Genomic DNA, 10,844 nt, shown 5'->3' on the forward strand with positions numbered 1-10,844 from the left:
AGTTCAACGTTATGAATATGTATCAGCCGCTTTGTGATTGGTCCTCTTGCTAAGGTAAATATGTCCAATCACGTGCGTTGATTTTCTACACGTTAACCGTTGGGGAAGAGCGTGAAGTGGCATACGCGACTAAATTAGCACCGGAATTTTCTTCCTTTTATGAGGCACCTAACATAAGTAGAACAATGCCAATCTATATTTTATGTCAAGTTGATATTTTTTAATCATATTTTCACTCTTTCCATAAATTATTTAGGAAATGTGGTACATTGAAATCTTTGTTTTGATCACGACGCGGATGGATATGTTTATGAATATTCATTAGTCACTGCCTCTCAGCGCCAATGTTATGAGGCGGGGACGTACGTACTCGATACGGTTAGGCTGCTATGCTATAAGCTCGCCTGTGTTTAGTGTTTTGTGTGGTCGTGGCAATTTTTACTATAGTCACCCGACGATCATCAAATATTTCAGTAGTAAACACAACTCTCATCGTGTAAGCACGCCAACTGTTACTCTTGGATTTATACTTACGGATCGTATACTATCATCACAACAGTGTTAACAATATTACATTTGATCAGTTTCGACATGAATCTATCTCGGAAGCTGACAAGTCAGTTTGCCGAAATTTGCTCCATGAATGTGAAAAACATGGGTCGAACATCAACAGCTGATCGCAATGGTAAGTTTCAAAATATTTTTCGCTCTGCTTAATCATGTTAATCGTTTAAGAATCACTTTTTTATTCTTATTATATTTCCCTCAATAGTTTCATCACAATAATGTCATGTTCTCTATTTTTGTTTCCTACAGGAAAGCAAAGAGAATCATTTGAGAAGACGTACAGCATCGGTTCTTTGCTTGGAAGCGGTGGATTTGGAACAGTCTACGCAGGCTCTAGGATTTCTGACAATTTACCGGTGAGTAGATTTTGAATGTCTTGTGTATGTTTTGTGACCCGACCCTGTTCGAAATTTCTAAACAACCTTTTTCCAAACATGACCTATTCGCCAAAGATTTAGATTGTTTGCTGATATGGTGTTTTATCTGAACATTCACTAATATGTTTTTCGCATTTTTCCCCTTTTCAGGTCGCCATCAAGCTGGTTAACAAGGAGAAAGTGAACGACTGGGTGCAGGTGAGTGTCACAGAAAATTTATTTTTGCATTGACTCTGCGCACACACACATACACTTACAAAGCGTTAGCTGAACAAAGACTTGTAAACGCAGACTAGACCGGCCGGTTGGGTATCAGCTGGCGGACTGCCAAATAAAGTCAATTTCGCCGGTCGTAGTCAGCTGTTCGGGGGCTCCTTGCTGAAAGACAATTATGCAGTCAATTAACGTGGTTTTCTTATATTTTCAACTTGGAAATTAATTTGAGCACTCACCAAACTTGTTTAATCAGTAATAGTCTATCCACCCTACAAATTATTTCCCAATTGTAATAATAAATTTTTGCTTAAGATTGTAAATTTAAACGTGTTTTACCATGATATGGTTTTCATGATTATTATATTTTTATTTTGTTTTCATTTGTCTAATTTTGTAATTCCATCTGTTTTATTTTCACAGCTCAATGGCAGAGAAGTCCCATTAGAAGTTAGCCTTTTGAAGCGTGTTTCATCCATCCATGGTTGTATCCGTATGTTGGACTATTTTGAACAACCAGACAGTTTTGTCATTGTCATGGAAAGGCCGGATCCAGCCAAAGATCTCTTTGACTTCATCACAGAACAAGGACCTTTACCCGAAGAACTTTGCCGTCGATTCTTCAGGCAAATTGTGGAAACCACTAGCCGCTGTCACGAGGCTGGTGTCGTACATAGAGACTTGAAGGATGAAAATATTTTGGTTGATCTTAAAACGGGACATTTGAAAATCATAGACTTTGGATCTGGTGCTTTCCTAAAGGATACAGTGTACAAAGATTTTGATGGTGAGTTTGCTTTCCAATCTTTGTTACCTCTCTTCCGTAATTTGGTGTAATTAAAATATACAAGCTACCATTTATTATTTAATGTTCAATAGTTGAATGGAAGCTTATATTTTTCTTACAGTTGCTTTATGGTCAAAATTCAGAATTTTCATTTTTTTTTGTGAAGAAAAGAATTTTCAACATTCATTTTAAGTGAATCTTGTAATAAATTGAAAGGAATGAAAGAAAATATGGCTGTTTGCAAAGATTAATTGAGGATTGATATATTATCAGTAGGATTGGTAATGAGTTTGAAATAAGCAGAAAGTTTGTGATTTGATGAAATTGTGAGGAAAAAGAATGCAAGTGAGCTTTAGAAATGCAGAAAGGAGGGCCAAGCTGGGTTTGTTTTGATTGGATAGTTGTGTGTACTGAGTCCCCATTGAAGAAATTCATGTAGAATTTCTACACGTTTAGATTGGAATTCACGGCTGTGCTGTGTACATACATAGGCGTGTGTATTGTGCACTCGAGCTGTGTTGTATTTGGTTATGGGGAGAGCGAGCTATCTCGCATTGGCATTTGCCCAGCCTCTCAAAGTATGACGTCAAACGGCGGGTGAACTGTTCAACCCTACCCAAGTATGCGATGCCAGCCTGGCAAGAAATTTTACATAAGCCTCTGAACTTTCTCCCATATCCGATTTTATGAGGGACAACATGGAAATAATAATTTATCATTGTATTAATTTTAAAACATAGATTTATGTAGATGTTTTATATTAATGTGACACATTTTCTAATCATGCTTTTTCGTTTTGTTTTCTTGTCTGCAGGTACACGAGTGTACAGCCCACCTGAATGGATCATGTCACACAGATACCATGGACGGTCAGCTACCATCTGGTCACTTGGAATACTACTCTTTGATATGGCCTGCGGTGATATTCCTTTTGAAAAGGACGATGAAATATGCCGAGCAGAACTCTATTTCCGCGATGGTCTGTCGCATTCGCTGAAGAACCTAATTCAGTCGATGCTTCAGGTCAAACCCCAACATAGATTGAACATTGAGGACATTCTTGACCACCCCTGGATGCGGGAGGGTCAATCGGACAATGGCGGTCAGAAGATCATCTGCACAGGACACTCGATGAACAGCTTGGACAATAGCCCGTACAGCAGCACCAACTCTAGCCACGAGGATATCCACAAGGCTCAAACATGCCAATGCACAGTATCGCACCCGTCAAACTGTTTTGTTCACAATCGTGCTAGTGATGTTGTTTCGCAGACATTATCCAGTGTTGAACTGCTTTCAAACTCTCAAGACTCAGATTCATCGGACTCTGGCATTGAGGATGGAGAAGCGAGAGACTGTCTATTCGTCCCTGGAGCCCAACACAGCTAACAAACCTTGTTATCCTTAACTGGACTCCTGCAACGCGCACAATTGGAGTTCTCTACTTCCAAACGTGTTCGTTTTATTTATCACGTATTCTGCCCTTACAGATGCGGTGCTAGTGGCTGTGTTGTCGCGTTTTATCAAGTGCAATATTCCCTGTTTTTTGCTAAGTGATGTCATGTTATATTTTAAAGGGGCAGTGAAGTATTTAAGGGTGTGAATATTTTGACATTTAAAGATAATGGTTATTTATTTATATATGACCTCAATGAGGCTAGGTGGAAAGAAATTGAACATTATCAGAAAGAAGTTTAAGAAACCCAGTGTGTGATATTGAATTTGCTGCCTCCTGCTGCAAATATTAATTATTGAATTGTCCTCTTGAATAACCCTTGACCCCAATGATGTGTGACATATTCCCTTTTTTGCATATGAAACACAATTTTTTATAAGAGATAGCTAAGAATTTGTACATCCTGAATGTGCCAATTACTTGAGTTTTTTTTAAGCTTGATGGCTAAATGCAATAAATACAGCAACTCTTAATGGTTGCCAGTAATATTATTTTAAACCTTCCCATTATAATAACTTTGCCCATTTTGATAATTCTATATTGATGCAAATCAAATGTTATTTGTGTGTAATCAATTACAATATCCATTATGTTAATTTCAATATTTCTACTTAAAATATATTGAAATATAGTTGACCATTGAATATTTCAAAAAAATTATCCGACGTTTTATTATTTTTTAAAAATCTATTCTGGTTCTGAAGTGCCAGACATCTAAATCTTACTTTTTGAAATTCAGTTCATGGGAAATCTTTAACTCTTCCCATCGGATTTGGCATGTTCATTAAACTGGAATAGATTAATTTATGTTAATGAAGCAATTTGCATGAGATTTTGATTCTTTGATTGCTAATTATTGAAATTGTCTATTTAATTTATTACATATATGGACTGGGTATATTCAGGGGCCAACAGTCAAATAATGGTACATTGAAGTTTTATGTCCTTAATGAATTTGAATTTAAATTTGTAGTGAATTTTATTTGTATTTTGCAATTATTATACACGTGTTTAAATGGAAAATGAAGTTAAGTTCCATAATTCATCAAAAATGAAGTGAAAAACTATTACATCATTTGAATTTTACCCTTTGATTGCATGTGCTTTTAAGATCTCTGGCTTTTCTTACGTAAATCCAGGGATGTCTTGGGTAGTACATGAATTAATATGGCGCCTTTAATAATTTTACTCCCCTTGATCCTTCCAATAATAAGAAATCTAAGACTTAAGTCCACCGTTGTGCCTGAAACGATTTAAGCGGTGACCAAAAATTAGGCATAGGTCAAATTACATGTGTGTCTTTATTTCTTTTGTTTAAATGTTTCGTGTGAAAAGAGAAAACTGAAGTCTTATGACATGTCCTATTTATTTGTCGTCACTCAAGATACCTCAGTACCCGAAGATTGTTGAATTTAGTAATATATTGTTCCTCATGAATTTTGATGTGGGATTATACGTTCAATTTTGTTATTAATTTAATTGAATTTTGTAAATAACAGATATGTATTTTTTATATTGTGGAAAGAAAAGAAAAAAAACTTGCAATAAAAATATCAATTAAACGGTTTGCCAGTTGGCACGATGAAAAACTTACACATGATTTTGTAAAGATTTATTTTTTGTAGTGCTTAAATGTACTGAAAACAGAATGGTGTGCAACCTGATTTAAATGGATGGAATACTTTGGTGATTGAGAGAAGAGGGGAAAATACAGGGATGGAGAGAGAGAAGTGTGAGAATGTACTCATTGGATAGAATAGAAGAGCAGTGTGGTGATAAAGGAGGGGTAGAGAAAGAATGGAGCAGATGACTCTTTAAGAGAGAGAGAGAAATAATTGTGAGGAAAGGTGTCGAAAGAGATGGACCAATGAAGAAAATCTGATAAATATTAAAGGCAGAGAGTGGAAAATGGATAAAGTAGTATAGCCTACAGTAAAATCTGCTGAAGCCGATCTTACACCTGAACAGATTTGTGTTCTCAAAAGATTCGACTTGGGCAGATTTGCCTGTACTAGAAAAGAGGGATAGGAAAGCTGATAAAGGAGGGGGAGAGACAGAGAGATGTCATTGTTGGACCTTGACAGCAAATGAAAATCATTACCAAGGGAGGGCGCCAAATACAATTATAAATGTGCAAAGGTACTTTAAATATCAAAAGTCGATGTCCAATAAACGTGTGTAATAATGGAATGTTACGTGATAGTATTGTCCCTTAAATGACTGGCTTTAGAATTCACCTATACTAGAAATGTTGGGCTGTTCATGAAGCACTGCAGGGCAGGCCTACCCTAGTCTACTATGCTGAGTCTGAATGGCTCGTGAGTTGGGATCCCAGTGCGCTTCGCGCTGCTTGTTGGTTTGCGAAGCGAACCAGTCTGAAATATTTGCCTTTGTCCTCTGGATATACATTATATTCACAATTCACTGATTGTGCAGTATATCTAAATATCATTTACTTGAAGATTTAACATTCTATGAGAGGCTTTTTCACCTCTTCAATGCAATTCAAAAATAGAATCAAGCTCTTCGGAAGGAGAATCCAATAACTGCAATAGCTCATCATTAATATTTGGCAATAAAACCCACAATTGGTACAATGCAAAATACAAATACTAATGTGTATAATAAACATTAGTAATTAATTCAATTCAAATAAACATTTATTTTCTTCCATTTCAAAACATTTTTCATAAAATGACAAATATAAAAGGGAATAAACAAAGTCTTTCACGAACAGTCAAAGCTACTATATTGCAAAACTTCAATGAATTCAAGTGCAAATTTTCTTGTAAAGACTTTGGTGAGAAAAATACATCATGTCCGTCTGGCGAGGAAACTATTCAATCACAATTTTAAATGCACCGCGTTGAATCATGGACCTACTATTTTGAATACAGCCTATTAAATACTAGCCATAAGTAATTGAGTCCCTATCGATAGCAATTGAATCACCGAAACGGTCTCTGAGTTAAACGAACGACGCGCCAAAAAAGGAGTTTACTCTGATTAGAAAACTAGTGGCGCCTTTGAAAGTTTCAACAGGAAAATGAGTTAGTGGTCCCAGTAACAAGGATCGCTTATCAACATCTCACCACCATGCTTTATAGCCCCATGATCTCACCAAACCTGCCATAGATTATTCACTTCAGAACTCTTACCAGCCAACAAATATCGCTGAATATGCGCTGAAGTTCATCAACGGACATATAATAGTTTGCTTGCTAGAATTTGACAAGGAACATAAAAGATAAAAGGAACGCTGAATGTGTCAACAAAATTTTATCAATGGAAAAGGGTGAACTGTCTATACGATGGCAAAGACAACTCATAATCTGAAGTTCTGAACGACATTTTGGATACACTCAAGTTCAAAGAGCGTCTTTTTTTCAACGGCAAAAATAAAAGAGCTCTTCGATATACAGAGATTATCCTTTGCCTTCATTTATTGCCTTCTCTACATTGTCAAAATCTATCCCAAAATCAGACCTCCATTTCGTAAAAATGTCACAATTTTCAGGTGCGAATAAAGAAAGCATGCGACTTGGCTTGTTATTCCCATCATTTTTTTTTTTTTGGGGGGGGTCTATTCACCACTGGTCGATATCACGCGAAGTATTGCTTGAAGAGAAATATAAGAATAAACTGACCAGGAAAATGCTTCCAAATTCTCTTCAATATTAGGATAGGTGGATACAGGAAACACAGAGTTTAAGAAACATTAGAAGGGGAGCATAATGAGCACCACTTTCTCACAAAAAGGGTCGTTCTCAGTTCACGGTTCTCATGGACTTCAGAAATTGCTAACGCGTGCCAGCAAATGGCAATGACTATTTCCTTTAAAGGCGTCGACCAATACCATCCTGCAGAAAAATAAGTTTTATAAGCATTTATCAAGTGCACTTTTTTTCTCTCTCTCTCTCCAGGTCTACATTATCAGTGCATCACAGGTCACTATTTAGACATTTCCCCGGACATTTATTTTTCGTCTGTATAATTTCACTGCTGTCGGTAAACACACCTTTTGCGTTCAGATAAGAGAAACGGAATAACCAATGTGTCAGTGATGTCTGTTTGATAACTTGCAACGTTCTACTTGTACGCGATAAAACGATTATCCATACAGAGGGAAAGTTCTTTTTTCAAACCATTTTATAAGTAACAAATAATTACATATCGATCGTACCTTAATTTTATCTTACAAAGGGGAGAGATAAATTGAGTTACAATCCATTTGTTTGCAGTCCATGGGTAAACCATGTTGTAGTACATGTAGTAGGTCCATGGGTAAACTAATGGACAGAATTCTTGAAATCTATTCGAGGATCTAGTACTTACAGGACAAGTCCACCCCAACAATAAGTTGATTTGAATAAAAATAGAAAAAGCCAACAAGCATAACACTGAAAATTTCATCAAAATCGGATATAAAATAAGAAAGTTATGAAATTTTGAATTTTCGTTTAATTTCACACAACAGTTACAGGCTAATCCTGATCGGTAAGCAAATGAGGAGACTGATGGCGTCATCCACTCACTATTTCTTTTGCATTTAATATAAATAATATGAAATATCTTAATTTTCTCCTCATTGTCATGATGATTAATTCCTCCCTGAACATGTGGAATTAGCAGTGTTTAATACCATATGGTTCAGTTAAGTTGGTCCTTATTGTCAAATCTGTAAAAAATGAAATATTGTATAATTCAAACAATAAAAAAGAAAATAAAAATTAATGGTGAGTGAGGGACATCTCATTTGCATGTCACTGAGTTGTGCATAATTATTACTGTTTTGCGAAAAATAAGCAAAACTTGAAAATGCCATAACTTTCTTATTTTTAGCGGATTTTGATGAAATTTTCGGCATTACGCTAGTTTGATTTGTCTCTATTTATTCAAATCAACATTTTTCTGGGGTGGACTTGCCCTTGAAGGGACTAGAATTGACACTGAATTCGAAGTTGGGTCATTGCGTACATCACTATATACAGGGCGTGATCGGATCATAATGAGCAATCTAGTCCGATGGTCTCGATGGAATTCTTTGTGTCAGATGATAATGATACGACATCGCTTCTAATCTTCAAGTAGACGAAGAACACCACTCACCTTATAGGACCCCTAGACTCAAGTCATCACCACTTCCTCGCTCTGAGCATTCTTCAAACGAATTGAGACGGCCAAAGTGACATTTATTACCCTTCATGACACGGTAGAACATCGCGTCCATGATGAAACATGCTCTGCAGAACTGAAATTGTCTCGATTGATGACTATACTCGCATCCTGATGGGTGACAAAACTGATAATCGTCGATGACTTTGGCAAAGACATAAAAAGGAAAGGGCACACCTGCATTTTTCAGGCAGTGGTGTTAGGTTTCTCTAACCCACCCAAATCGTCGCCCCTGTGGTCAACAGTCCCACCAAAGCCGAAGTCCCAATGAAGACAGTGGTCTGTTTAGTCATGCAACATCTGTGACAGTAGGACATAAGGGAGTACATTCATAGTCCTCCTGTCGGTTTGTTAAAGAAAGTATTACTTTGAAGGAAAGAAAGGTTACCGAGGCGGTTTGATTCATGCCATTGATAGCCGTTGGGAGGGTTTTGAGTAGGACCTTCGGGATACCTCCCTCCCCAAGACAACGATACCTGACAGAAGCAGACGCCCTTCATTTAACATGATTTTGTGCTTGGATCTGCATCTCTCCCCGACAATGCAGTAGGCCTATCTGGCGCCAATTGCATTGTGTTTTGAAATTACTTGAAAACCTATAACTTTGTGGACTATCACACGAAGGGAAGCTCCAAGGGACCATAGAAGAAAGCGTTTGTATTATTTTTTTCATGTTAACCAAGAAACCACAACAATTGAGGTGTTGATACCACAACAATTGCAAACAATACACTCGTACATGGCTTCAAACAGATATTTGTGGTTTAGCTCTTTAATGATGAAACTTGGCAACTATGCCATAGCTTCGTAAAGATGAACTTCGTTCGCGGTTCAAGCGCTAAAAATGTTGCCCCTGTACATTTGTCATGTGGTATCCAATCGGCTTCGAAATGTACTTGTGTGGCTTTCCACGACCCTTCCCCCACCTGCTGGTAAAGAGTATAAAGACCGATGTAAGAACTACCCAGACTGCGGTTCGACAAAAGTTCAAAGCTGTCTCACATCATGACCATGATGACTTATCCTGAATGATGTCCAAGTTCTTGAGGAATATCATGCTTTACCATCATGATAACGAAACGTCTAAGTTTAGACTGCCACGTTCCACATCTAATCAACGACTCACGAAGATTTGACTGACTACTATGACAAAACGACACTCATGCCTTTTGTAAAATATTAAAAAATAAAAAAAATCCTCAGTACTACTTATTCTGTGGCTGCAGCATCTAGTGTTGACCAATGTGAGGCTTCTGTAAAACATCATGGGAATTGGAATCTCCATTCCAAACCTACCCCCACTCTCTCTCTCCCTCTCTCCATCAGTTACTACCTATCCATGAACAACATGCCTTCTCCGTGGTTCGGTTTCAGGAAGAGCTGCAGTTAATGTGTAATTCAAAAAGATCAAACGCAACTTGCATTTTAACCAATCAGAAGCAGGCATTCCAGACAGAGGTTTGGTTTTGGAGCTGCATCGGTTTCTGTATCGGCCTATCGGGGGCCTAGTGGGCTACTGTTTCCCATCAAGTTCATAGCCCTCTCACCAACCATCTGACCTTTGGGCCACCTCTCGCCTTTCATCTCGATGCGCAATATAGCATTTCAAGAATAACTTGGCTCAAGTTATCGCGACAAAATAGCAAGGATATCAAGGGAAGAGGATAATATAAGAAATGAGATCACGTGATAGCATGACGGGCCGAGTCTCGGGATCACTTTTCCGATGACGTCTCTGCCGGCGTTGATAAGCAGCATACCAGAGGGTTGTAGGCTGCCAAGGTATATACATATCACTAAAGAGCATCTCAAGGCTTCTTAAGATTTCGCGTGCTCGTTCCCCATCCTCCACCGTGATGGAGGGAAGATTATGATCTCTGGATGACGTCATGAGATAGTTTTTATGCCATAAGGTTTGTGATTATGAGTTATGGGTCCGTCTTTCATCGGAGGACGACTCACCGGCAGACTGGAATACCGGTCATACAAAAAGCGTGATTCGAGGGAGGTATTTTAGAATTGATGCTGCTCATTGCTGATAGCACCAAGGAGCTATATAGCACAGACGTGCATACAGCTTACCATGGTCCGGGCCGGGCTTTTGATATGAAATGATTCAGTTTGGTTATTTTATTATGACAAAAACAATTTGAATAGGCAAAACATATTTTATTAAGTGATAGTATGATAATTCTCTGAAAATGGATCAGCTATAAATGGGTAGATCCAACTGGTTTTAATACACCGCGCGTACAGAGTATTTATGCTT

General features: G+C 37.7%; 1 protein-coding gene across 1 annotated transcript; it reads left to right on the forward strand.

The window, feature by feature from the left end:
• Positions 1 to 395: 395 nt before the first annotated feature.
• LOC121411626 (serine/threonine-protein kinase pim-1-like) lies at positions 396 to 4,993 on the forward strand. Its single transcript, XM_041604436.1, has 5 exons — positions 396 to 685; positions 817 to 923; positions 1,095 to 1,142; positions 1,581 to 1,944; positions 2,759 to 4,993. Exons 1-5 carry the CDS (start codon positions 592 to 594, stop codon positions 3,331 to 3,333), a joined length of 1,188 nt encoding a protein of 395 aa, XP_041460370.1. The 5' UTR covers positions 396 to 591; the 3' UTR covers positions 3,334 to 4,993.
• The last annotated feature ends 5,851 nt before the right edge of the window (positions 4,994 to 10,844 follow it).

The sequence above is a fragment of the Lytechinus variegatus genome, chromosome 3, assembly GCF_018143015.1.
Source record: "Lytechinus variegatus isolate NC3 chromosome 3, Lvar_3.0, whole genome shotgun sequence".
NCBI classification, from domain to species: Eukaryota; Metazoa; Echinodermata; class Echinoidea; order Temnopleuroida; family Toxopneustidae; genus Lytechinus; species Lytechinus variegatus.